The sequence below is a fragment of the Thermomyces dupontii genome, assembly GCF_041956625.1.
Source record: "Thermomyces dupontii strain NRRL 2155 unplaced genomic scaffold VTN31scaffold_4, whole genome shotgun sequence".
Lineage (NCBI taxonomy): Eukaryota > Fungi > Ascomycota > Eurotiomycetes > Eurotiales > Trichocomaceae > Thermomyces > Thermomyces dupontii.
The window spans coordinates 1,346,829-1,374,001 of NW_027192310.1; the positions used below are offsets into that span (position 1 = coordinate 1,346,829).

Genomic DNA, 27,173 nt, shown 5'->3' on the forward strand with positions numbered 1-27,173 from the left:
CCCGTCGAAAATCCCAAGAATCTGTTGTCCTCACCTCGTGTATCGTTGCGCTCCCTAGCTAGATTAAAGCCTTCTCGCCTCGCATTGCTCGGAGCCGCGGCAGCTTGAGCGCTTCGCGCTTGCTGGAAGAGAAGGACCTCCATGTTTCCTCTGATAGTTCTAAGGGTGAGGTTTCCTCCCTCCCCCAATCACCTTCGGGTTCGCCTTGCCTCAATCCTTCAGGGCCTCTGACTCTAACGGGACATGGGCCATAAGGCGTTGTTCTTTGATAATACTTATACTTGAATAGTTCCTCTGCAGGACTCTGAGCCGAACTCGGTAATTTTGCGAAGGAAGCCTTAGGTAAGACTCAGATAGGCTAGCCTCGTTAAGGAAGTTACTGTATTTCTTACGGAACGAAGTTTTTCCGATTGACTTTTCACGCGTCTGTGCTCCACTCGTTGTTTATGATCGTGAACGAGAGAGACGCGACAAACCAACTTTCTCAACTCCTCCTTCAACAATACTGTCCCTAGAAAAAAAGAAGGATCAGACCTTTGTGTCAATCATGGATCATTCTCCCCTAACTTCCGAGCTTTTTGCACCACCAGCGGAGGATATCATGCCCATTGCTAGACCTATCCGGGGTCAGGGACGATGTATCAATGTCAACCGAATCTTCTCCGAGCTTTCTGAACCACCAACTGATGATATCATGCCCATCGATATGTTCCCAAAGCTATCCGGGATCAGGGACGACGTGTCGGAGTCAAGTGAGTCCTCCTCCGACACGTTCCTAGACTCTTCCGTGCCTGAACCGGGACACTATGCCACCAATGCCAAGGCCTCATCCCATACGCCCAAGGCTAGTGAAGCGGATGAACGACGCCTCCACAGGATTTTGCAAATCCCAGTTCCGAGACTGCGAGCCGATGCACTGAAGACCCATAAGATGCTGCTGGCAATGCGTCGCAATCGCTTCACAGTATTTGACATGGTGCGAACTCTCTTTAGTTGTCATGTTTTCAACCGACATGCAGCAAGATTCAAGACGTCGCTATATGACGAGGATAAGACTGCCACTTTACAAGCGATATTAAAGAGCGATCAACGCAATCCAAGCAGCATAGTCGACTGTCTGATCCCTGACCTGGAGAGTCAGATGGAATCTATTTGCAAAAATGAGGTGTTCGCGACAACCAGCCCAAGTAGTATGGAGACTTTGAAGGAAAAGAACAAGATTCCGAAGCCAGAGATCCTTCCAAAGCCAGATACACTATTCCCGTCTGTACAGGAGAAGAGTCCTGATTTGTTGAAGCTACTCTCCTCGCTGATGGACCGAAAAGGTGACTGGAAGAACTCGACTGAGTTGGTCTCACTTCTTGGGATACTGGCCTTTACGCGCCACAAGAAAAAGTCCAATGCATTGCAACTCAAATTCGGGTTGTATCTGCACGCCCTGGGTACACCGCGCCACGTGCTCGAAATGCTACACCATATGGGCATGTGTTGCTCCTACCGGGTGATCTTAACTGCTCTAAAACAAACCTCGAAGACTCCGAGCAAAACATCACTTGAGGCACTGAGTGGTCAGCAATCTCAGCACGCTAGCCCAATGGGCCACGCGACCTCAAACGCAATGAAGCAAACCTCGGAGACTACAAACGATCGATCGCTTGAGGTGCTGAGTGGTCAGCAATTTCAGCACGCTATTGCTCGATGGGCTCCGAGACTTCAAATGTAATGAAGCAAACCGCAGAGATGACAAACGATCGATCACTTGAAGTGCCGAGTACTAGTCAACAGTCTCAGCACGTTGGCCCGATTAGTTAGGGACCTTAGGGCTAGCCTCCGGACCAGTACGCTTGATTACCACGAGCAATAATAGGAGGGGAGGGCCTGGGGGACTGAGGCAACCTTCGCCCATGAGACAATCAACTACCCTACCGAGATTACGACAACGTAAAGCACCAATAGGTAGTGGATGCCTGAATGCCTGAACACCCGGAAGTGTTAGCAATCAAAGTCCCCTACTGTCCATACAGCCCGGCCTGGGCCCCTGAGTGTTTACTGTACGGTCCGCGAGTAAAAAGTCGGGCTACATTCCAAACTACCTACGTACATGATTCTTGTCAGTTGGTTTCGCGTTCCTATATTCCGCGAAAACTACGAGTACGTGCATTCCTGTAGGCCCTAGATGCCACAAGAACACGTCCAGAATTCCATGCAAAATGAGGCTACAAACCTCGCCAGTATCTGGTCTTCTCCACGGTGAACGACGCCCGCAGAACCTCGTCACCCGTACCGGTGATGAGAACCTCATACTCGCCGCTCTCCGAGGCCCATGATTGACGAATCTCATCCCAGTAACTAGTCGCCAGCTTCTTCTCGACGACGATGGACACTTTTTCACTGGCTCCGGGCTCGAGGAACACTTTGGTGAATCCCTTGAGCTCCCGCAGAGGTCGCTGAATGCTACTCGTCGGTGGAGGGCGCACCCACAGCTGGACGACCTCTGCGCCGGCCACGGAGCCTTTATTCGTCACGGTCAGCGTTGCCGTGATTGTCTCCCCGTCTTCGAGGGTGGGCTGCTCTGGCGACGATTCCAAGGTCAAGCCAGAGCGCTCGAAGACAGTGTACGAAAGTCCGTAGCCGAAGGGGAACAAGGGCTTGACTTTCTTCTTCTCGTAGTACCGGTATCCGACGTAGACGTCCTCGCCATAGAGGACGCGGCCCCGGTCAGAGCCAAAGTTCAGGTAGGCCGGGTTATCCTCCAACCGCACCGGGAACGACAGCGGAAGCTTCCCCGAAGGGTTGACGTTGCCGTAGAGAACATCTGCAATGCCGTTGCCCAACTCGTTGCCGCCAAACCATGCCTGGGCCAGCACATTGGCCTTGTCGGCCCATGGCATCGTGACGGGGGTGCCGCTCTGGATGACGATCGCAGCGTTGGGGTTCGCTTCGAGAACCCGCGAGATGAGCTCGTCGGTACCGGGCGGGAGATCCATGTGCTCCCGGTCACTCCCTTCGCTTTCCCACTCGCCGTTGAGGCCTGCAAAGACGACAACCTGCTCTGTCTTCGCGGCTAACTCGACCGCTTGCGCAATGGACTCGTCCGGATTAAGTCGCCTGGCCACTCCAAAGTGGAATCCACCGGCATTTTCGCCGATGACGTTCCGTTTCGCCAACTTCGTCGTGGGACCACTACCGAATTGGAACAGGATCTTGTAAGAAACCCCCGCCTTCAGTTCCTTGGATCCGCGTTCTTCAAGGGTTCCGGTGTTGAAAAAGGACACTCCCTCGCGTTGCGTCGTGTAGTTGTCGACAACCAGTTCACCGTCAACGTACAGTCGGCCCGTACCGGCGACCATGACTCCAAAGTCGTATACTCCATCCTCTCCGGGCGTGAAGATGCCTTCCATGTCGACATAAAAGGTCAGTGACTTCACCTTGGGGTTCTCATAATCGGTGAGAGTCCCGGATGTCTGGGTCAGATGTAGCTCGTCCACGCAAACGCGGTTCTCGGCTTCTGGCGGTTCATTGTATACTTTGAAGGTAAATCCTGGCTTCCCGTCCGGAGTCTTGATCGACGATCCAAATTGCGGGAGTGACTTGTGCGCGTATACACCCTGGGAGAACAACACCTCGGCCTGGCTATTGTTGACAACGCCCTCAAACGGCGTCACGGTGTAGTAGGGAGTTAGTGAAGCGGAGCCACCACCACTGTATGAGGCCACTTTCGAATTCGGTCCAATGACAGCAATCGGCTTGTTCTTGTCGAATGGAAGGACATTGCCGTTATTCTTCAGCAACACAACTGAGTCCGCTGCGGCCTTTCGTAGAAGTTTGCGGTCTTCTTCTCTATCAAGGATTTTCTCCTCCCATTCTCAGGAATTCCCGATTTGTCCTTAAAATTGATCAGGTTGAGGACATTCCGGACTCTTTCGTCGAGGATGTGCTCAGGCACTACCCTCGACCATATAGCATGGATTAGGTTTCCCCCTCGCCAGCGGGTCTTGCCGGGCATTTCAAGATCAAGGCCAGCAATGATTGCCTCCGATGTGCTGTATGTGCCGAACCTAGTCTTGCAGTTAGTACTATCAGCTTGTGATTTTAAAATGGACTTGCTCGTACCAGTCACTCATGACCAAGCCATTCCACTTCCACTCGTTACGCAGAATATCGCCTAGGATCTCGCGAGATTCGCTCGCGTGCTTCCCATTGACCTTGTTGTAGGACGTTATGATACAGGCTGCCCGAGAAATCTTTAGAGCCTGCTGAAACGGAAACAGGTAGATTTCACGCAGGGCTCTTTGAGTGACGATCGTATCCACTGCCATCCACTCGTGCTCTTGATCATTGCACACAAAATGCTTCAGAGTCGCTGCGACACCTTTCGACTGGAGCCCTTTACAAAGGTGACCAGCCAAAACACCGGATAGCAACCCATCTTCCGAAAAGGACTCAAATCCGCGTCCCCCCAGTGGCGATCTTTGAATATTTATTGTTGGACCGAGAACAACGTGAGCACCCTTGGCATGGGCTTCGTCTCCCAGCAGCTCTCCCAAACGCTCCAGCAACTCCTTGTCCCACGTGGATCCGAGCGCTGTGGAGCACGGAAAGCAGGCGGCAGGAACGCCATTGAAGAATCTCGTGCCGCGAACTCCATTGGGGCCGTCGGAGACACGGATAGACGGGATATTCAGTCGCGGCACAGGGACAGTATGCCAGTTGTCAATACCTGTCAACGAGTGTCAGATGGCGACGAGATTCAGGTTCATCAGGGAACTCCTAATCAACGTACCTGCAGTGAGAGCTACCCCTTGGAGCTCAAGCTCCGCGAGGGTCTTCTCAACATCCAGCTGGACCATATTGCTTGGTTCGATGACAGAGATTAGGGCCGAGAGATTATGGCAATTGCCAGTGTGAGATGGGGATCATGGGGGTTCAAATACTCGCGATTCTACAGGGTCTTGTCCTGTTGCTCTACAGACGGCTAAATATTGAGCATCAACGCCCACTGCATTAACCTTCATTTCTTGATAGACATGAGCCGTGCTGCGTGCCTCTCTGTTTTGAAACAAAGACAGCGCACATTCATAGCTCGATGATCGCAAATGACTGGTGAAGGAGCTCGCTCAGTGGGTCACGATCCGTGCAAACGTCAAAGTCAATGGAGCGCGGAGTGCCGAATGTAGCCTTGTGTTGGAGCTATGGCTTGCCAGAAAAGCATGGATAATCTCCGGGTAATCTGCGGAGTCGTCTACACCGGGGAGTATCGGAAGTGTTCGAGTTGAGACGATCGAATGGCCATTACATAGGTAGTATCTTCCCAAGATGTTAAAGTCCTTTTGCCATTTGCAGAAAGTTGACCACGCCTGCTGGAATATGTCTTCGACGTTGAAACTGCCTTCAACCAACTACAAACATGCCGACTTAACTTTTATATCAGCAGGAATCTCAACCATTACACCGCAGCATTGCATCAATCGCAATTCACCAGCCTCTGCAGGGCTGGCCATGATATGCATGGCTTGGGAACAGGCGAGAACAGCAAGCATTAAAGTCAATCAGTCAATACTATCATTCAGTGAACAATGCCAGTTGATGGTAGAGGTTGTGGCTCGAAGGGACAATGTGACCTCTTCCATGGACAATCCCAAGAGGCCAAGACAGGCGTCGACCAGGCAGCGCTGATTGGCAGATGGATTGTCCTGCAAAAGGACCTGCAGTCATGCACACGCAGCACACCAATCCGAGCCAGCCAGTGCATTAAGTTGTGTGCCAGGTTGAATGCTTCAAATGCTTGACTCGCTCGAGCAAAAGACACACACATGTTGGGTTTTTGCGCAGACTCCCCAGTTGCTCAGTCGCAGAAAGAACACTGCCACCATGCATCATACGAGGACGGAGTATGCAGGGCCCCAAAGGTTTCCGTTTTGGCAAGGGTGCAGCAACACCTTTGGAGACTTGACTTGAGATTCCGATACCTGTCCATCTGCTCATCTGCTCCGTACTCCATGTGTATTAGGTAGTAGTACTGAGCCGGCGCACCGACTACCAAGCGCCAGCCACAGAGGAACTTAAAGTTGCAAAGCCCTTTAAGTTGTTGCGATCAGCTATCGGGTACCGTTCGAACAGTCCTGCCTACAAACACCAACTCCATACATACTCGTCCATTACCAGGGTTTTGAACATGAGTTCGGTCAATCATCAATCTTCCTAGATCTCAGCAGAGAATTGTTCCACCATGACGGAAACTTCCGCTCAGGAACAGACAACCACCACCAACAAGGCCCCGGCCAACGTGCAGTGGACACCGCAGTACGATATTACTCCATTGCGGTACACCAGAGCACGCTGCTTACTTGGTGAGTCCCACAGTACGAGGTCGACTCTTGGTGAGCTGTACGTAATGTGACGCCATCGTGCTCCAAACCCCAAATCATGCTCACGATTGCTTCTCGACACATGGATCGTCGTCAAGCGCCTCGCTGACCTCATCGGTGCTCGAGTATCGCTATGAGAAAGGCCGTCGCCACCATAACATCCGCGATGGGTGTAGCACCTGACCTCTAGTTTCCGGGCCATCAAAGATATATAAACTGGTCGTGTTTTCTAGCGTGCATGCTCCTCAACGATCAATGGGAAAGCAACCGCCTGGACATGTTGCACGAGAAGTATTTCATGCTGTTGGACCGGAAGCTATATGGCCCCAGCCAAGGATCCGCAGCGGGTGATCAACCCGGCGCATTATCAATGTTGGTAAGTTTGCTTGCTGGGTTTGGCCAACACCCCGGGGCTGAGGTAAAAGCGATATACGATCGGGCCTGATTCCAGATGGACAAATGCTGAGACTGGACCTGTTGTACCTTGACCCCGATCCAGCCGACTCTGTCCGTCTGAACCAAGGAGTATTAAGTCACTCCACAAACGGACTTTGGCAGAGTTCCTCCAAACTTGAAAGTCCTCGTGGATGGCATTGAGTCGCGCATATGAAAGCAACCCATTTGACTTGATCCACGCGCGATACCTGACCTCGATCAGAGGCTTCGCACTGAGGCTCTCTGAGAAGGCGGCTAGAACATACCTATCGGCTAGAAGCCATGGTCACGTGACCAGATCCACGTGATCAACAATTGCCTACTTTCCCGCGAACGCTTCTTCCCCATCTGTTCTCTTTTCCTTCCCCTCATGTACATTAGGTCACCTCTGCGCTTAGCCTACGTAGACTCTGACACAATCCAGGGCTTTGGAGGTCGCTCCTAGGCTCTGGAGATGAAAAGTTCGGCGAGCAAAGTTTCGGGGTTTTTTGAGACTGCCTCAGTGGGCAGCTCCTCAGATTGTGTAGGACCAGTCCCTTGCTTCCCCTTCTGTCGTCTGGAGGATTTTTCAGTCCGCCGAGTCCCTTTTCAGCTTTTGTCTTTCCTCCCGCTCTTGACGGGCTTGCTCTCGAGCCAATTTGCGCGCTTGTTTCGCCTCTTCTGACGTTTGCGCACCCACTAATCGTACTTTTCCCTACGCTCCTCCTTTTTGTGACGCTTAGCAGGCGGCGTCTTCGACTCTCACCGCTCTCTCACCGCTTGCACGGTGTCATTCGTAAAGAACTTCCTACGAATTTCCCCTTGTAAGTCTGGCGGCTTCACTCCTTTTCCTCGTCGGGCCTTTTGGTTCCGTTTCTGACGGGAGGATTCAATCAGCCGCTCAATAATCGCATCTTTACGTTCGCACTCTGCGGCAAAGTACATTCCAACCCTAGTCGCCTGCTTAATCGCTGGCGCGACGTATTCATCGCTCTTGGGTAGCTGTTCAACCAAATGTCGAAATCCTTAGGTTGCGTCGGAATAGTCGCAGCCAGCGTTGCAGGACACGGTTCTCGTTTCTTCTTGATCTTATCAAGTACTTTCTGCGGATTGAAGGGGTGTGACTCGGTCGCTGCAAACGCCGACAACACATTTTCCTTGTCCAAGGCCCGGCACCATGAGGGGTAGAATATTCTCCAAAATCACTTTTTCTTTTTTTTTTTTTTTTTTTTTTTTTTTCTTATCCAGACAAAGTTATGTTTGGATGACATAAACCTATCAAGTTCATCGGAGTAGGCCTTGGCCAAAGGAGAGAATATTCCCACATCGAGTGGTTGCAGCCGGTGGGTGGTGTGGGCAGAAGCACGGCAAGAATGATTCCATTTCGGTGCGCATAGTCCACAAATTCCATTGTCACATGGGAGCCGTGACCGTCGAGGATGAGGAGCCGTTTGCCCCTCCCAGCTTTCTCCTTGGTTTTTTCATCAAAAACCGTTTGAAGCCCGGAAAGAGCAGAATCGTCGCCACTCCACCCATTCTCAGACGCATCGAAGAATGCCAACTGGTTGTCGGTGTCAAAATCCTTTAGCCATGTCTTGAACCTCAGAGGATTGTGCTTTGTAGATCAGCGTTGGCGGGAGGGAGGTTCCATCTGCACAAATGCAAGGGAGAAGAGAAACGAATTCCCGGCTGCCATCCTGGCCAGCTCACAAAAGCTGATTACTGTCGAAGGCGTCCGTGGTCACAATCCTTTTGTCGGAGTGAATGCGACCAATCAGAAACCCTTTTTCGTCGAAATTGTAGATGTTTTCTGGCTCAATCCTCTTTTTGTCGATCACCTCCTCCAACTTTGATAAGACGTTCGTTAGCAAGGTACAGTTGAGAACAACGGGCAAATGGGCACCTACCACCTTGAACCACTGCTCGATATACTCGGGATTTTCTGCAAGCTGTCGTTTCCGGTCGATTGGATCTAGTTTGACCGATCTAACGACATCCGGGTAGCGGGCACAGAATCGATCGACCCAATGCTTTCCGATGTAGTCGCCACAAATACGCGAAGCCATTTTCCTCACAATCTTTGGCTTCGGTGGAAGTCCTCGATTATTCAAACGTCGGATATCGGCCAACAGCACTTGCTCTTGAGGTGTACTCAGCTTCTTGCGGAACATTGATGCTGCTTCCTTCCGAGAGTGGCAAAGACCTTTGTGGCGGCGCTCCAGAGTTTTTCGAACCACACTGTATTTTTTGGCTACTTGAGTATAACTTGGATATTCCTGCGAAGCTAATCCCGCGAGGGCGGCTTGGATATCTGCTTCGTTGACCAAGTTGTTGAATTTTGAAGATGGACAGTAGTACATAATCGATATTTTTATGTGGGGACATTAAGTGGGGTGCCTTGGGACACTAACTTGTCCTACTAGTTAGCTACCCAGAATATCCATCTCCCTTCCCAACAGGGTCATCGTTGGGCAGATGAACACCGACATCATGGGAAATCAAGGTTTTGTGATGGGTATCGCTCGAGAGATAACCTCAATCCCTGTTTAATGTGACAAGTGAGCTTGTTGTTCCCTCTCCGCATTTCAATCTTAGCGTGGCCTTCGGACACCTCCATGTCTGTTCCGGCGCATATTCCGAGTCACTGTGGTATTGTCTGGCAAAATTAACCCCTTTTTCAAGGCTCAATAGCTGGAGAAAATTCAAATGTACAGCCCGAGCATGATCTCCATGATCGACCTCGAGTTCGAATAGGTGATAATGAATGGGGTTCCGACAGAGAATGGAATACCTATGACCCATTCAAAGGAATGAATTGATCCCCGGCACATCTTGACTGCTCTGGTCTAAGAACTAGGTTATGAAACTACAAAGGATCGGAATATTGTCAGGTACGGTAGGGACTTTCAATATTCGCTATCCATCCAATGCCTGAACTACTTGCGCCCACTCGCCAAAGCCATATGCCCCTGGAACACTTTCCCCATCCCAAAGACTCGCCAGCACGACACGATCCGACTGCTCGCCTTCCCATGGCTCTCGCCCATGCTGCGCGACAATATTGTCATAGACCAACACATCCCCTTCCTGCCATTTATGAAGCACGCGGATTTCGTCGGTGATCTTGGCGAGATGCTCCAGGTACTTTTCCGGGATGGGCGTTCCATCGCCGAAGAATTGTTGTGCGACATTCTTGCGGCCGCTGTTCGCGTTGACCTTGGCGTTCTTGTAATAAGCGGCTAGTCCCGTGAAGAGCGTTGGCAGGTTGGTCTTGGGCTGAGTGCGGACGACAGGGAGTCGATGTGTCAGCACAATGCCGTCTTCGATCCATTCCCAGGTGGTAAATTTGCCGCGGTTATAGCGCTTGATTTGGCCCTCGATCTTAGCTCTCCTGGTCGCTTCGTCGTCTCCATCTTGGATTTCTTTTCCAAAGGCCTGCTTGAGCGTTGAGCCACCGGCATGTTGCTTCTCGAATTTGTAGGTGACCTTGCTCAGGATGCCCTTCTCGGTCAGTTCGTGAATGAATTCGGGAATCTCCTTCTGAGCACGGTTGAAGAGTTCCAGAGAAGAGGAAATGGGAGTCTCGCCGCCCTTCGCGGGGGCCTTGTGGCCATAGAAGAAGATGTACTCCGGTGCATGCGGCACCTGGGGCGATTCATTGTGATTGTAGATCAACACCTCTTTGGGCGCCTCGTTGGCGGGCGCCACGTTAGGTGCAAGCTCGGGTCTGTCGACGACGATGCCGATGATCTCGTGAGGTTTGAAGCCAAAGGCGTGTGCAAACTTGCTGAAATCATGCGCATTGCGGATCGGCAGGCCGCGGAAGAGGAGGGTGCCATGCCGCGCCAGCAGGTTGGTGAGGATTCCATCCCGTGCCTGGAGCGACTTGATGGTTTCCACCACGTTGTCCAGCGTGATGGGGGTGGTGTTGTCCGCCGGACGCAGTGCGAGTGGGATGACTGAGCCACTGGGATGGGGAGGCCCAAGCACCCGCTGGTTGGACGATGGCAGCTCGAAAGACTCGAAGGAAATCAACTGCGAGGACGAACCCTGGTCATCGTCCAACTTGAGGGCGTGCACTTGCAGCTGCTCGACGGTCGCCATAATGTTCAGCAGATAAGAAGGCAATCAATGCTACTACTGAGCTAGAGACCTAGAAGAACCAATTTCGTATCACAACGGGCCTCCGCCAGGCTGCTGGTATCAAGTTTTATATGTACTATTCATGGCCCAACAGCTAACCCCCCAGCAGAATCCCCGCGATGGTGACACAGCCTCGGAACATGGCCGTCGCGTCTCATTTGAGGCGTAATTTGCGTGCTGCAGGCTGTCATTCTTGGCGATTTTCATCGCTGTCGGCAATTGGATGTGTTGGCCGTTGCATCAACTCGCTGGGTCGATGGCGTGCTAATTGGTGCCGCTCCAGCGGGCTCCCACGTTCTTCAATGCCGAAATGACAGCAGCTACGTCCTAACTAAGTGGTACATAGCGCTTTTAATAGTGTTTACAATCTCGCTTTGGTAACATGATGATTTGTTCTTGCTCAAGTACACTTTAAGGCCGGCGTCTTATCGTCCAGACGAAAGAAGAGCGTTGCCCTGCCGGTCGGTCGGTCTGGTCTATCTCCATAGCACCTTGTCTTATCGATTGTGCAATGTGTCCATCAATTGGCGTGCTCATGGCAATCATGCACCGGCGCAGCGCGAATCTATCGGGGACCGCGTACTTAATCATGGCCTCGGGCGATGCCGGCAATTGTACCTTGTGCAGATTTCCCAGAGGAAAAGGGAAAGAAAAAAAAAAAAAAAAAAAAAAAAAAAAAAAAAAAACAAAAAATAAAAATAACAAAAAGTCAATTGATTCAAAATGAAGGCCACCAAAGACGGCGCCGACGGAGTTGATGTCGCTGAAGTCAGGGCTGATAGCCCAACGGCAAAAACCACAAAAGATCGTCTGGCTCGTTTCTATCGCGGCACGCTCTTTCAAATTCTCGTCGTGGGCTCATGCGCCTTCTGCGCACCGGGGATATGGTCCGCGATGAACGGACTCGGCGTCGGCGGCTCGCAGAGTCCTGACCTGGTGAACGCCGCCAACGCCTTGCTCTACGCCTTCATGACGGTGACGTGCTTTGCCGGTCCCTGGCTGACGAATGCCATCGGGTTTCGGTGGACGTTGGCCGTGGGCTCGCTGGGGTATCCGCTCTACGCGGCCGGGCTCTACCTCAACAATCGCACGGGGGCCACCTGGCTGGTGTACCTTGGCTCCGTTACCTGCGGCATCAGCGCGGGGTTTTTCTGGAGCGTCGAGGGCGCTATTTCGACAGGATACCCGGAACATTACAAGCGCGGGCGCTACGTCGCGACGTGGTTTACTTTCCGCAACATGGGCAACGTCATTGGCGGCTCCATCTCCTTGGCCCTCAACCATAAGGATTCTCAGCGAGGCCAAGTGGGCCACGAGACCTATCTGGGCTTCATTGCCATCCAGTGCCTCGGCTTCTTCTTCGGCCTGCTGCTGTCGAACCCGGAGAAAGTCCGCCGAGATGACGGCACCAAGATCGCCGCCCCGCGGGGCATCCACTGGCGGACGGAATTCCGCGAAATGTGGCGGTTGCTCACCAGCCGGTCGATTCTGCTCCTTACCCCCTTGTTCTGGTACTTTGGCTGGATCCAGGCCTACCCGGGGACGTACCTTGCGACGTACTTCTCGGTCCGGTCCCGCGCGCTGGGCAGTTTCCTCTACGCCATCGTCGGCACCATCGCCACCTGGGTCGGCGGATCGATGGTCGACCTCGAATGGGTCAAGAGCCGCAAAGCGCGGGCCATCACCACGTACATCCTCATCGCCACGATCAACACCGCAACATGGATCTGGGCCGTGTACATCCAGAACGAGTACCGCAAGATCCCGAACCTGGTCCTCGACTGGGGCGACCAGAGCTCCTTTGGCCGCGGCTTCGGCGTGTACATGATGGAGCGCGCCAGCGCGGGCCTCATCGAGAATTACATCTACTGGTGCATCGGCAATCTGTCGGACTCGCCCGGCGATCAGATCCGATACAGCTCTCTGCTCCGCGGCATCGAGACCGCCGGTGTGGCGGTCAGCTTTGGCGTGCAGGCGGTGCCGACAGCGTTGATTGCGACGGCGTCGATTAACTGTGGCTTGTGGTTTTTTGCGTTGCCGTTTAGTTATTATGCCACGGTGCAGGTTGTGCGGAAATTTCATGAGTTGAAGAGGAGAGGGTCGGAGCAAGCTTGATACACTGTCTCTTTCCAGCGTCTGTTAGATCTAGATCTTGGAAATCTTACTGCGTTTGGTTGCTCAATGGATTCATGGACATGATGAGATGTGGTGTACACGCTGGTCAACTACATCCAACACACGAGAATATATATCAACACGTGGGCTAGCACTGTCACCATTCTCAAGAACAATTCAGACCGGAAAATACCTCGTATGTACCTACCTAGCAAGCCTAGCCTACCAACCATTGACATCGGCAGAGAAAACAAAGACTCAAGATGCTCTTATCCCAAGGGTCTGCGAAGCAAAACCCTACTTTACGAGGATTACCTAAATTGGCAGGCGGGTACGCAACACAAAAAGAAAAAAGAAAAAAAGAAATAGATGACAAGACTGGGATTCGAACCCAGGTCCCCTTGCGGGGATCAGGAAACATGCTAAGGTATGACCTTAACCTGACGCCTTGGACCAACTCGGCCATCTTGCCAATCTTGGTGAGGTTTGGGGCCAATTGTGATCTAGGAGGGATATCCTCAAAGTATCCCCACAAATTGTCCAGGTTATCTGATACTCGTTGATCTTCCAAAACAGAATAACAGGAAGCTTGCATGCCAGAAAAACAACAGGAATGAGCGCTGGAATGCCCTGTCAATGGCTATAATCGTGCCAAAAGTCCAAAAAAAAAAAAAAAAAAAAAAAAAAAGAACACGGGCGCCAAGCTGAAAATCCAAGTGACAATTGTAGACCCCCACCAAAAAAACAGCCAAGTGTGTCACGGTTGACAGTGTCACCAGCAACTACTACCACCACCGTTATCTACAAACCACTTCCACCGCCGCCGCTGCCGCCGCCGCTGTTGCTGCCGTTTTCATTACCCTTCTATCGGACAGAACTGGGCTTATCCTGGACCGAGAGAGAACCAAACACAAGACCTTGCTAGCTAGAACTCTGCTCTCCGACTATACGCGAAGCCATTTTCCTCAATACACATGATGCCAAGCCAGAGGAAAAACCTACACAAATGAGTAGCGTCCTAAAGAGGACGGTACAAGCGAGCTGAAGAGTGCTGAAAACACATGAACCATGAAAAGAAGCGGCTAAAAGCCTAAACGGCCTGAAAGACGGAAAAGACGGCACAAGAGAAGACATAAAGGCCTAAAGACACTGAGCTGAACACAAGGAGAAAAAAAAAGGAGCAAGAAAGGAGAAGACAAATCACGTGAATTTTCATAAATTTAGTTAAGAGGAATATGACTACTACACTGATCCACGTGATTTGTTTTTAGTCAGCAGCGCGCTTCTGTTTACACCTCCCCTTTTGATTCCTACGCGTTCTCCCACCACCATCCTGGTTTGTCGCATTCCTTGTTCAACTGCAACCTCAACTGCCAATATTCTCCATTCATTGTGTTGCTCCTTTGACCGCCCGCAATGGCCACTCAAGGATATGAGCAGAACTATTGCCAAATATGCAAAAAGCTTCTCCCTGTTGATGAATTTCTACTCAACAACCAAGGGAAGAGAAACAAGACGTGCAAGCGTCATAGCAAGAAGCGCCCTTTGCAGATTGACGATTGGGATGAGTTCATCAAGTTGATCCGTAAATGGAACAGGCCCGTGAGTAATTGGAGGACTCCCAGCTTACCCCATTTCATGCTTATGCAAACGATTTTCAGGATCAGCATGAGACTCTGAATGCAAGTTACACGTTCAGCTTGGACGCACTCCCAGTCAGATTCGGTTCCTACCGCATCTTCGAAAATGCAGTTGATTCTGGGCCCGGTAGTGTCGGCTCAAAAGATTCCCAAAGATCACAACTGAACGCGGCGATGGCGGATCTCGCTGAGATTATCTGGAAAGAGGGAGGATTTCGTTTCAAGCACACCGCGACAACCCACCAGACTTTGACCTTTTCATACAACTGTTCCCAAGATGCAAAATTTGTTGATAAATACGAGTCAAAAGTGGCGCCAGAGAAACGGCGAGATGCGAGTCGCATGCTGCGCTTTCCATGCCAAAGCAAGCTTAGCATGCGCCCATGTTTCGAAAATCGAACGCTTTCGGTCCCGGCCGGCCATTTCATCTTCTCCAGAATGATGGGGGCCAGTTCCGAAACGGTCTGATTCTTGCGAACAATGATCGATCCAATCCCAGATAGCGTTTGCGACGGAACGTCAAAGTGCTTCAAGAACACCAATGCAGTTTCCTTGGGATCTGGTGTGGGAACCGAGCCATCGGGACCAGGTCGGACAACCTCCATCCAAACCTGGAAAGGATTGCCCTTGGTTGCATAGCGGATGTAGGCCCGCTCGACCGTCATCTCGGGATCCCGGATAACCTGGTCTGGGCGAGTGGTCTTGTTTTGTCGATTAACCATGACCCACAGCCGGATATCACTCGGCTTCAGACCCCGCTCCTCTGCGAGTTGCTTGGTGAAGTCACCGACCTTGGTTGCTCGCAGAATTCGATATGACTTGGGTAAGGCGGGATCCCCGGCGGGCAGATCTGCACTGGTCAGATCAAAGCCGTGGTGCTCTCGGAACGATTCCTCCGTCAACACATTGACGTTGATGTACAAGTGAGCCTCTTCTCGCTCCTTTCTGCGGCGGGCGAGCTCAGCTCGTTCTTCGGCCAATTTCTTTTCTGCGGAACATGGTCAGTGGGAACTAAATCAAAAGGCCGGATTGTCAACTTACCAATATGTGGTGGAACATCGTCCTTGGTGATTGGCACGAGAACCTGGTCCAATCGGGATTTTCGGATGTACACCAACATGTACGCGTTCATCGACCGCTTGGTCGACAAGCCACGAGCGTACTGCTGGCGCACGCTGAGCGGCTTGTTGGAGAAGTCGTACTCCCCACCGTAGTTCTCCTCCAGCACCTCTTTCTCGGTCACGCGGACGACCTTGTCGTCGTCGAAGCGGTAGAAGTGGCCATCCTTGGTGGGCTTCAGGTAAGCGTAGTAATGGCCCGCATTGAAATCGCCGCTGTGCACGAGCACGCCGTGGAGCTGGTAGACCCAAGGCTCCGACCTGTCGGCGTCTTCGGAGAGATACGGCGACACATCGAACTCCATCGGGAAAGCATGACGGTCATTGATCTTCATCATGGCGTCACGCTGAATGTCGTACTCGAACCGCTTCAAGTGCAGGTGCAGTACCGGGGGGAAGCTTTCGAAAATGACACCCTTTTTGGCATCCTGCAGTCCATACGGCGGCCCGGCATCGTACTTATTCTCGCCCTCGAGCGTTTCCACCTGGATGTAGTCGCGGAAGCTGTCATCCAGATCTTTGTTCCCGCGAACATTGAGTTGGATATCCCAGAATTCTTCCACCCGCGAGGACTCGTACTTGACATTGATACAAGACAGGTACATCTTAGTCTTGCCAACAAACAGCTCTGAAAGGGCCTTTTCTACGGGGGTGCCTTTCATCTTCTCTTCGAGCCGTTCCATCAGCTTGCGGCACAGTTCCTGGACATCCTGCTGCTCGAAGATCTGCCGCGATTCCCAGCCAAAGGACGCGGTTAGTTCGGTTGTCGACACCGGGGTATCACTAGTCTGGAGAGAGTAAAACAGCCGCTGCAGCGTCCATGCACTGTTGTCTTTTGTGGCTTCGTTTTCCGTCGGGATTTGATACACGGCCTGCCAGGGCGGATCAGCATGCGCTCCGGGCCGGCGATCGAGACTCACCAACCTTTCGGAATGCGTTTGTGAAGTATAGAGACTGCAGCAGGGAATTCAGGTAGCAGGTGGCACCCTGATTCCGCAGTCCGACCATGCCGGTTTCCTTCTTGGAGTCATAACTGCTCTGCTCAGCAAACCGATCCCGGAGAGCTAGAAGGATCCTTGAACGTACTTTTGGAAGCTATGCCACAAAACACCCGTGGGGTCCTTGACGACTCGCACGTAGGCAGTGATGTTTGCCTCGTCATTCTGCACCAGGGGCACTCCCCGCCCCTCCCACTGCATGGTGAAAAGCTTTCGCAGCTCACAGAAGCGGGTGAAGCCCCAGTCACCTTCGTCGACATTGAACCGATGTGTTGCCACTACGCATGTCAGAACTGCTCTCGGATCAGCAGAGGGTCCATGGCATACCGTGCGAGATATAGATGGACGGATCGTTCACGTTCCACAGCACCAGGCCGAACTGGACGCAGGCGTACCAGTTCTCCGGGACCTTCTCCCAGCCGTGTTCGAGGTAAAAGGACGCATGTTCGACATGGTTTCCGTAAGGGAAGAACAGGATGCGCCTGGGGGGAGTCAGTAGAGTGCCCTTCCAGAAACGCGTCCAGAGGGGAGAAAAAGGTCACCAACCAAGGGAAGCCTGCGCAATGAAAAATCGGCCCATGTTCCCGTTGTTTCAATTGTCGCCAGTTTGTGATGTGCCATGTATGGTATGTTTCATCTTCTGTCTCTAGATCTGGATCTTTGGGGAGAATGCGCGCCATCATCGCCTCATCTGTTCATTGCGTCGCATTAGCATGCTGCTTCCGTGGCGTCGACGGAAGGTTGGGATCGTACAGTCGTTGGCCAGCGGCTCCGGCCCCGACTCCTCGTCGGAGGCGGAGCGTGAGACGACAACAACATCTGTGCGGCCGTTGCTATCGATCGTGTCATAGTCGTCGACGAGCATATCACGATCCGAGAGCTGGAAGCGACTGGGGTCAGCGGGCTATTCCATCCCTGCGGCGCACGGAGTGTAACCGGAGTGATTTCCGGGAATCCGCGGGATTTTAGAGCGATGGCGGGAGGGCTTACATTGTCCATGGAAAAGAGCGTCCAGCGTATCCGATGGCGCGGGGGGAGGATGAGATGGGCGGAACGGACGCTAGGAAAAGCGGCGGAGAAGAGGGGCGGGAGGGAAATCTATCTAAAATCGATCGATGCAGGCGGAGCAACAGAAGGAAGAGGCGGAGAGCAGGAGATGCGAGTAAACGTGAAGAAACGCGGAGCAAATATGGAACTGAATACAGGAGTTGAATGGATCAAACCGCAGCATCTGATGACGAGAGCCGAGATGTGGATTACCTAGATTTTATAGTGGCGGCTGGGCTCAGCAGATTCAGAGGTGAGATGGAGATTGCAATTTCTGGCAATTCGAATCTGCTTTTTATTCTCCAGATCATGCAGAGATTCTGATCTGATTCTCATCCAAGCATCCATCAATTATTTTCGCTGAGCGGAGTGCGAGGGCTCTTGCAGGACCTCGGTCCACGCTCAAGTATTGCACCGAAATCAAAAAGGCTCAAGAGCAACGGCGGACAGCACCGCAAAATCTTACTACGAGTACGACTGGGCTCAGTTCTGTTCAGAAGGATCAATTCGAATTATATAGTATATCGCTCCCTCCCCGCATCGAGAACCTCCGTCGAACCGATCTTCGCAGAACAAACTTCCTCCATCTTTATTCTTGACCGCCCGAGTCACCGCTCCGCCGTCATCATGAATTTCACGCCCTGCAATTGATCAGATCCCTCGACGGACTGTGTCTCGATCCGCCATGCCGTGAGCGATGACCTCTTGTTCCCTCGATTTCGCTCTTCGCCTGCGATCGGTACTATTGCGCCGCACTGTCGCTGGTTAGGATCGTGGGCATCATGCCGCCGGGCCTGGGTCGCTGGTCGCCCTGCCGCCGGCCCTTGCTTCTTCCGTGGCGGGCCGTGCGGTGCTTCTCAACCCAGGTACACCAGCCGCCACCATGGAGACCGGCGTCAGTATTGGACGAGTAGGTCCCCCGACGCCTTTTGGAAGCTTGGAAATTGACTGGGCAGATGGGTTGAGCGGGAGTTGCGACCGATCAGTCTTCGACAATTGACCTTTTTCGGTCGTACGCTGACCGAATCGCGCCTGATCAGCTCGGCCAACTATGTGCGCACGGAGCTTCCGACAAGGTGCGTCGCGGCGATTCGAGAAACATCAATGATAGGCTAACATTCGGTAGAATCGCCCATCGACTGCGTGACATGCAAAAGCTGCCCTACGTGGTTGTGTCCAATCCTCATATCTCGCTGGTCTACGAGCTTTACTACAAGGCGTTTGAGCGGTTCCGGCAGGTGCCAGAGATTCGGACGTTGGAGGACAATGACCGCTACTGCGACATACTCCGCGAGACGCTCAAGGAGCACCTAGCGGTTATTCCCAACTTAGCTATGGGGGTGCTGGAATGCCAAGGGCTGGTGGAGCCGGACGAGATGGACCGCTTCATGAACACGATGCTCCGTTCGGTAAGCATCAGCGTATTGTGTGCATCGGGCGACGGTTTTCCTCGCTGACCTTTGGAGTAGAGGATTTCCCGCCGGGTGATCGCCGAGCAGCACCTAGCGCTGACCGACACCTTCAACTCACCCTGGCACTTTGCCGAGTCCTCGGCGCGGACTGACTCAAATGCGGACTTCGTTGGCGAGGTATTCCTGAAATGCAACGCCAAGGACGTCGTGGAGCGGTGCGGGCGACTTGCCCAGGACCTCATGCGACAGAGCGCCACAGGCGCCGAAGACAAGATTCCCGAGATCAAGGTGCTGGGCCACCTGGGAGCAACGTTCCCGTACATCCTCACACACCTCGAATACATTGTCGGCGAGCTTTTGCGCAACTCGATTCAAGAGGTCATGGAGAAATACCGCGGTACTCCAGGCGAACCGCCGCCGATCGAGGTGTTGATCTGCGAAGCGCCGCAGTACGTTATCCTGCGCTTTTCGGACCAGGGAGGGGGTATCCCGCGCGAGGTGCTCCCTTACATCTGGTCCTTCAGCAAGGGCCCACGCACACAGAGCCGGTTAAAGAACCTAGGCCAAGTCCCTGCCATGGCTGCCACCATGCAGGAGCTCACCGTGTCGATGGACCGCAAAACCCGTGACCGCGAGACCTTCCGCGAGGGGTCACTGACGTCGCTGAGCTCGCGGCCGCCGAATCTCCGCCTGGGCATGGGCCTGCCCATGAGTCGCGTGTATGCCGAGTACTGGGCGGGCAGTCTCGCGCTGCACAGCTTGGAGGGGTACGGCGTGGATGCGTTCTTGCAGATCTCCAAACTGGGGAATAAGAACGAGCAAGTGACGACTCGAGCTGCATTGGATGCGGTATAACGTTGGATGAATTCCCAAATCCGTGATGTCACTGTCATGTACAAGATCTCGCCTTAGTTCATGAGCCTCTTTCTCGGTCACGCGGACGACCTTGTCGTCGTCGAAGCGGTAGAAGTGGCCATCCTTGGTGGGCTTCAGGTAAGCGTAGTAATGGCCCGCATTGAAATCGCCGCTGTGCACGAGCACGCCGTGGAGCTGGTAGACCCAAGGCTCCGACCTGTCGGCGTCTTCGGAGAGATACGGCGACACATCGAACTCCATCGGGAAAGCATGACGGTGTATCGTACACATACTGGACCATACCCTCTGACACCTTGTCGCTACCACCACTTCGCCGTCCTGTGCCGGAGCTATTCTCGTTGCCCTGTACCGCAAAGGCGTCGAACTGTTGTTGAGTATACTGTAGCATGACGCGGTTGTAGTCCTCGATCATACTGCGCGGGCCCGTCATGCGAGGAGGTGACGGAGGAGAAGCGTCTGTGTCTGGATTTGACGCCTCGATGCCGTTTCCCGATGAGATCATGGCCATCTGGTTGATGATTGTCCCCGTGCAAGACTTTCTCTCTCGGCGTGTTTTGAAAGGCTTCGTATGTGAGTGTGCGGCTTAAAGTTGATGATGATGCTGATTTAGCCAGATAAAAAAATAATCTTGGAAGTATATAAAAATGGCTAGAAGAAGACGGAACGATTCAGTGTATTCCTGCACTCTAGTGAGCAGGTATCTCGTATGTAATAGATAGCCACGATTTTTAAACCCCTGCATCATCGTCATGGCAGATCTACAACCTGAAATCTGTTCGCTGATGTCAGGCCGTTTTTCTCTAATATGTAAAAGGTAAGGAAAAGGCTGGAGTGCTCCAGTCCTAAACCTCGGGTATGTAGTCCCACAGGCATGATATCACCGTATGGAGAACGAAGAAAACGACATCATAGGCCCGACAATCCTGCCAAGTCAGCACGGCGAAAATGGAAAGCTTGGGACATAGCAGTTATTACTCCATGGCCCGAGAATCACGACCGATGTTTGGTACAGCAGTGCATGGTAACCACGGGTAAATCTCACGCATGGATGGAATGCAAAGACAATAACCTGCAGCGTCAAAGAATAAAAGTCCTTACCCCATCGCGCTAAACCAAAACTGGCAATGAATATAGGATAGACGCACACCTAACTGAGTCGAAGCTTGACCACATGGAGGCATTTTTCCTCCACTGGACTTTTCGAGGGTAGTTAACATGCCATGCCACATAGCCTGCCCACGAAGTTCAAGTCATGGACACGACGAATCATGCCTCAACGCTGGGAATGTTAATGACAAGGCAAAGCCAGAGAACGTTACCACTTCCACGGGCAGGAATTGAACATGAGATCACAGTCCATCGCAACAGTGTGCATTAGGTAGGTATCTGAATCCGATATCGCATGCTGAAGCAACAAGCAAACCCATTGCTGCTGGATTCGAAAACTCTGAAACCAACTCAAAAACAAACAGTATATACACACAAGCCAGGTCGTCATGGTCATCGTCAAACATAGCCTGCTCAACGTCAGTAAACCGGTCAATCTCAGAGCGGAAAAAGATGGAAAGTGGAAACCCACCCTTCCGAGCACCCTGGAAAAAGAACCGCACCACAAACACCTGCAATCCCGCCATACCCACAATCATCAAACTCTCGATAATACTGAAGTTGAAGATCCGCCTCTCCGTGCTGCGCACGGTGCTGAAATTCCGGTTCTCACGCGTGCGGAAGTACTTTTGGTTGCGCGAAATGGTCGACAGCTGCGAGGAGATCTTCATGATCGACTCCTCGATGGCAGAGGCCTGTTCGGGGGAGGCGCCTTGTTTAGAGGGAAGCTGGGCTTTTTGTTCGTTCTCAACCTGCAGAGGAACAGAGCATCATCAGCAGGGGATTCTCCGGGCGTAGTTCGAGGGGGATTGGAAGGCTTACAGCAATCTCAAAATCGACCAGTTTCTCCGCAAACGTTGACATCTCATTGTTGAAGCAAAAACTGTACTCGCCGACACTCTGCGCAGTAAAGACAAAGTCTCCCTGGCGCTCCTTGGTGCCCGACAACACAACCTTGTTGACGGGACTCTTCACCTCGTAGTCAATGTCGAATGCGCCGCCGGATTGAACCTGCAACCCCACAGATCCCCGTTAGTTACTTCCTCTTGCTGCAAGGATTTGAACCAGAACTCACCGCAAAGTAGAATGCAATCTTGACATCGCGCTGATCAACCTGCGCATAGAAACAGGCCTTCTCATTGGCGTCCAGTTTGTAGGTTAGCGCAGTGCCCGACACCAAGGGCACCACCGCGGCCAAGAAGAGGCCGATGATTAATGACGGGAGACGCATTATGCGGCGGGCAATTGAAGAACCAGAGTACCGTTCTTTTGGCAGGAGCTGGGAGGGTTCTGGTTCTCGTGCTGGTGGTGGAAGGTGTTGTGTTTGAGCTTGAGGACAACACATTTGCAAGGTTGATGTTTGCAATGTTTGCATTGTTTCAAGCAACTAAGCCAGTTGATGGGTCTATGGATAACTAGCATCCGTACCAACTGGTGCCAATCCGATTGAGCCTCTGAGACAGTGTATGCCTCAGGCTGCAATATCGGGTGAGTCTGAAGAAAGCATCGTTGATGCCATGGAGCAATGAAATATTCAGAGCAAGTCTCATCACGATGCGTCTCATTCGATATAGATATGAACACGACGTACATTGCTCGTAGCGTTCGTCTAACCCGCCTTATCTCCAAAGCAAGCAGATCAGACGAGACATTTCATGCTCTCGCTGACCCTACAAGAAAGAAAGAGGAAAATCGAGTACAGAAATGAAAAAAAAACTCCACCTCCCAGAAATTGGATCGAATCCTCGGATGGCGCATCCTTCACCCGAAGCCACACCAACGCCCGCCTGCTTTCTTTTCTTTTTCTGCTTTTTTTATCTGATAAAGAAAGACTCGCTCCGGTTCCAAAAGTTTCGGTTCTTATTTACATGGTCCATCCCAAGAAGATCGTTTGAGTCGACGATCACGTCGGCGAGAATGTCATCTGGTAAAGCTGTCAGTCAACCTGACGCTCCTTGTGACGTTATGGGTATCTGTCCTTACCATCCTCGAGATACCTGGGATTGGTCGCGTACACAATGTTCGGGACGACGGCAAACTTAATCTTCTCAAACATCTTGCCCTTGATCCCGGTTCGCTTGGAGAGCCGCTCCTTGGTCTCTTTGAACACCTCGTCCTGTATCGGAGTCAGCATCATCCCGCTCCAAGATCCAACAGCTGAAACTTACAGGCTTGACGACGAACTTGAATGGGATGCCGTGTGACCGGCTGGGCTCCTTGTCGAAGCTGTACACGTTAATGACGCGCTCGCCGGGCTGCAAGTTGAGTTCCTCTTCTGGAATCGGCTCGGCGTAGAGCGTCACGTATTCGTTGAGGCCGGCGATGTTGAAATTATCGCTGAGCTCCTTGTAGATCTTGCCCGAGTGCGCCTCGTAGAGTCGCACTTTCTTGATGGCCTCTTCATTGAGCTCCAGCTTCTTCCGGAGGCCATCTCGAAGATCGGCAACGGTGCCAGTCCGGGGGACTAGAACTTCCACAGAAACCTTTCCACGCTGTGAGACACAATCCTTCACTACGCAGGGCATCACATCACCTACCTCCTTGGAGATACCCTCCGGCAACCATGTGACCTTGAGGAGCTTCTTCGTCTCGTACTCACTGAGACTCATCTCCAGAATCTCGTAGTACAACGCATCCGGCCGGTGCATGCTATATCCATATGTCCCGTATTGCCCGTTCAAAATCTGCTGCAGAGTCTGGTTGACGGTTGATCGGATGAACTGCTTCGGTTTCCCAGTGCTAGCGATGACCGGCGCAAATCGCAAATGCGTCGGATCGACATTGAGATGCTCGCCAACCTTCTTGGCAAATTGCTCGTAGGACATCTTTCTGCTGAGAGTGAGAGTGAACTCCTCGCCTTCGCCTTTAAGTGGAGCGAACTTGACGTTCATCCGATTCAGCAAATAGTCATAGTACTGCCTGGCATCGGTGTACATCGCGGTTTGTGGAAGTCTACACAAGTTAGGCAAATCAAGCCATCTGATTTGTCGGCACTGCACTTACTCGGAGCTCTTCCATCGCTTTTGGAAGGTGATAATGTCGCCGTCCTGAATTTCCGATTGCAGGAAAGTCTTGCTCGGCTTCATGGGATCGATCATGGTGTGTTTGATTTCCTTTGAATAGCAGTAAGTAACTGCGACAAGAACACGCGACGCTTAAACCCTTACCTCATAGAGCAAGAACTCGGTCCCGGCCGGCCATTTCATCTTCTCCAGAATGATGGGGGCCAGTTCCGAAACGGTCTGATTCTTGCGAACAATGATCGATCCAATCCCAGATAGCGTTTGCGACGGAACGTCAAAGTGCTTCAAGAACACCAATGCAGTTTCCTTGGGATCTGGTGTGGGAACCGAGCCATCGGGACCAGGTCGGACAACCTCCATCCAAACCTGGAAAGGATTGCCCTTGGTTGCATAGCGGATGTAGGCCCGCTCGACCGTCATCTCGGGATCCCGGATAACCTGGTCTGGGCGAGTGGTCTTGTTTTGTCGATTAACCATGACCCACAGCCGGATATCACTCGGCTTCAGACCCCGCTCCTCTGCGAGTTGCTTGGTGAAGTCACCGACCTTGGTTGCTCGCAGAATTCGATATGACTTGGGTAAGGCGGGATCCCCGGCGGGCAGATCTGCACTGGTCAGATCAAAGCCGTGGTGCTCTCGGAACGATTCCTCCGTCAACACATTGACGTTGATGTACAAGTGAGCCTCTTCTCGCTCCTTTCTGCGGCGGGCGAGCTCAGCTCGTTCTTCGGCCAATTTCTTTTCTGCGGAACATGGTCAGTGGGAACTAAATCAAAAGGCCGGATTGTCAACTTACCAATATGTGGTGGAACATCGTCCTTGGTGATTGGCACGAGAACCTGGTCCAATCGGGATTTTCGGATGTACACCAACATGTACGCGTTCATCGACCGCTTGGTCGACAAGCCACGAGCGTACTGCTGGCGCACGCTGAGCGGCTTGTTGGAGAAGTCGTACTCCCCACCGTAGTTCTCCTCCAGCACCTCTTTCTCGGTCACGCGGACGACCTTGTCGTCGTCGAAGCGGTAGAAGTGGCCATCCTTGGTGGGCTTCAGGTAAGCGTAGTAATGGCCCGCATTGAAATCGCCGCTGTGCACGAGCACGCCGTGGAGCTGGTAGACCCAAGGCTCCGACCTGTCGGCGTCTTCGGAGAGATACGGCGACACATCGAACTCCATCGGGAAAGCATGACGGTCATTGATCTTCATCATGGCGTCACGCTGAATGTCGTACTCGAACCGCTTCAAGTGCAGGTGCAGTACCGGGGGGAAGCTTTCGAAAATGACACCCTTTTTGGCATCCTGCAGTCCATACGGCGGCCCGGCATCGTACTTATTCTCGCCCTCGAGCGTTTCCACCTGGATGTAGTCGCGGAAGCTGTCATCCAGATCTTTGTTCCCGCGAACATTGAGTTGGATATCCCAGAATTCTTCCACCCGCGAGGACTCGTACTTGACATTGATACAAGACAGGTACATCTTAGTCTTGCCAACAAACAGCTCTGAAAGGGCCTTTTCTACGGGGGTGCCTTTCATCTTCTCTTCGAGCCGTTCCATCAGCTTGCGGCACAGTTCCTGGACATCCTGCTGCTCGAAGATCTGCCGCGATTCCCAGCCAAAGGACGCGGTTAGTTCGGTTGTCGACACCGGGGTATCACTAGTCTGGAGAGAGTAAAACAGCCGCTGCAGCGTCCATGCACTGTTGTCTTTTGTGGCTTCGTTTTCCGTCGGGATTTGATACACGGCCTGCCAGGGCGGATCAGCATGCGCTCCGGGCCGGCGATCGAGACTCACCAACCTTTCGGAATGCGTTTGTGAAGTATAGAGACTGCAGCAGGGAATTCAGGTAGCAGGTGGCACCCTGATTCCGCAGTCCGACCATGCCGGTTTCCTTCTTGGAGTCATAACTGCTCTGCTCAGCAAACCGATCCCGGAGAGCTAGAAGGATCCTTGAACGTACTTTTGGAAGCTATGCCACAAAACACCCGTGGGGTCCTTGACGACTCGCACGTAGGCAGTGATGTTTGCCTCGTCATTCTGCACCAGGGGCACTCCCCGCCCCTCCCACTGCATGGTGAAAAGCTTTCGCAGCTCACAGAAGCGGGTGAAGCCCCAGTCACCTTCGTCGACATTGAACCGATGTGTTGCCACTACGCATGTCAGAACTGCTCTCGGATCAGCAGAGGGTCCATGGCATACCGTGCGAGATATAGATGGACGGATCGTTCACGTTCCACAGCACCAGGCCGAACTGGACGCAGGCGTACCAGTTCTCCGGGACCTTCTCCCAGCCGTGTTCGAGGTAAAAGGACGCATGTTCGACATGGTTTCCGTAAGGGAAGAACAGGATGCGCCTGGGGGGAGTCAGTAGAGTGCCCTTCCAGAAACGCGTCCAGAGGGGAGAAAAAGGTCACCAACCAAGGGAAGCCTGCGCAATGAAAAATCGGCCCATGTTCCCGTTGTTTCAATTGTCGCCAGTTTGTGATGTGCCATGTATGGTATGTTTCATCTTCTGTCTCTAGATCTGGATCTTTGGGGAGAATGCGCGCCATCATCGCCTCATCTGTTCATTGCGTCGCATTAGCATGCTGCTTCCGTGGCGTCGACGGAAGGTTGGGATCGTACAGTCGTTGGCCAGCGGCTCCGGCCCCGACTCCTCGTCGGAGGCGGAGCGTGAGACGACAACAACATCTGTGCGGCCGTTGCTATCGATCGTGTCATAGTCGTCGACGAGCATATCACGATCCGAGAGCTGGAAGCGACTGGGGTCAGCGGGCTATTCCATCCCTGCGGCGCACGGAGTGTAACCGGAGTGATTTCCGGGAATCCGCGGGATTTTAGAGCGATGGCGGGAGGGCTTACATTGTCCATGGAAAAGAGCGTCCAGCGTATCCGATGGCGCGGGGGGAGGAT

The 27,173-nt window shown here is 52.6% G+C and overlaps 8 protein-coding genes and 1 non-coding gene across 9 annotated transcripts; 2 read left to right on the forward strand and 7 right to left on the reverse strand.

Annotated features, from left to right (window-relative positions):
* Positions 1–547: 547 nt before the first annotated feature.
* On the forward strand, positions 548–1,723 carry VTN31DRAFT_5012 (uncharacterized protein; the record flags this gene model as incomplete). Its single annotated transcript, XM_069405465.1, has 1 exon — positions 548–1,723. One exon carries the CDS (start codon positions 548–550, stop codon positions 1,721–1,723), a length of 1,176 nt encoding a protein of 391 aa, XP_069260525.1.
* Positions 1,724–2,216: 493 nt separating this feature from the next.
* Positions 2,217–3,401, reverse strand: VTN31DRAFT_5013 (uncharacterized protein; the record flags this gene model as incomplete). Its single annotated transcript, XM_069405466.1, has 1 exon — positions 2,217–3,401. One exon carries the CDS (start codon positions 3,399–3,401, stop codon positions 2,217–2,219), a length of 1,185 nt encoding a protein of 394 aa, XP_069260526.1.
* A 383-nt stretch (positions 3,402–3,784) lies between these two features.
* Positions 3,785–4,850, reverse strand: VTN31DRAFT_5014 (uncharacterized protein; the record flags this gene model as incomplete). Its single annotated transcript, XM_069405467.1, has 3 exons — positions 3,785–4,058; positions 4,114–4,720; positions 4,784–4,850. The coding sequence occupies 3 exons, from the start codon at positions 4,848–4,850 to the stop codon at positions 3,785–3,787; spliced, it is 948 nt and encodes a 315-aa protein (XP_069260527.1).
* A 3,638-nt stretch (positions 4,851–8,488) lies between these two features.
* VTN31DRAFT_5015 (uncharacterized protein) lies at positions 8,489–8,953 on the reverse strand (the record flags this gene model as incomplete). The annotated part of the gene is made up of 2 exons (XM_069405468.1): positions 8,489–8,629; positions 8,690–8,953. 2 exons carry the CDS (start codon positions 8,951–8,953, stop codon positions 8,489–8,491), a joined length of 405 nt encoding a protein of 134 aa, XP_069260528.1.
* Positions 8,954–9,698: 745 nt separating this feature from the next.
* VTN31DRAFT_5016 (uncharacterized protein) lies at positions 9,699–10,886 on the reverse strand (the record flags this gene model as incomplete). The annotated part of the gene is made up of 1 exon (XM_069405469.1): positions 9,699–10,886. One exon carries the CDS (start codon positions 10,884–10,886, stop codon positions 9,699–9,701), a length of 1,188 nt encoding a protein of 395 aa, XP_069260529.1.
* A 762-nt stretch (positions 10,887–11,648) lies between these two features.
* VTN31DRAFT_5017 (uncharacterized protein) lies at positions 11,649–13,040 on the forward strand (the record flags this gene model as incomplete). Its single annotated transcript, XM_069405470.1, has 1 exon — positions 11,649–13,040. The coding sequence occupies one exon, from the start codon at positions 11,649–11,651 to the stop codon at positions 13,038–13,040; it is 1,392 nt and encodes a 463-aa protein (XP_069260530.1).
* A 370-nt stretch (positions 13,041–13,410) lies between these two features.
* On the reverse strand, positions 13,411–13,512 carry VTN31DRAFT_t54. Its single transcript has one exon. It is a non-coding gene; the product is annotated as a tRNA-Leu (tRNA).
* Positions 13,513–21,637: 8,125 nt separating this feature from the next.
* On the reverse strand, positions 21,638–22,469 carry VTN31DRAFT_5018 (uncharacterized protein; the record flags this gene model as incomplete). The annotated part of the gene is made up of 4 exons (XM_069405471.1): positions 21,638–21,648; positions 21,711–21,990; positions 22,061–22,249; positions 22,314–22,469. 4 exons carry the CDS (start codon positions 22,467–22,469, stop codon positions 21,638–21,640), a joined length of 636 nt encoding a protein of 211 aa, XP_069260531.1.
* Positions 22,470–23,052: 583 nt separating this feature from the next.
* On the reverse strand, positions 23,053–24,738 carry VTN31DRAFT_5019 (uncharacterized protein; the record flags this gene model as incomplete). The annotated part of the gene is made up of 6 exons (XM_069405472.1): positions 23,053–23,162; positions 23,222–23,354; positions 23,407–23,721; positions 23,776–24,190; positions 24,242–24,351; positions 24,406–24,738. The coding sequence occupies 6 exons, from the start codon at positions 24,736–24,738 to the stop codon at positions 23,053–23,055; spliced, it is 1,416 nt and encodes a 471-aa protein (XP_069260532.1).
* Positions 24,739–27,173: the final 2,435 nt, after the last annotated feature.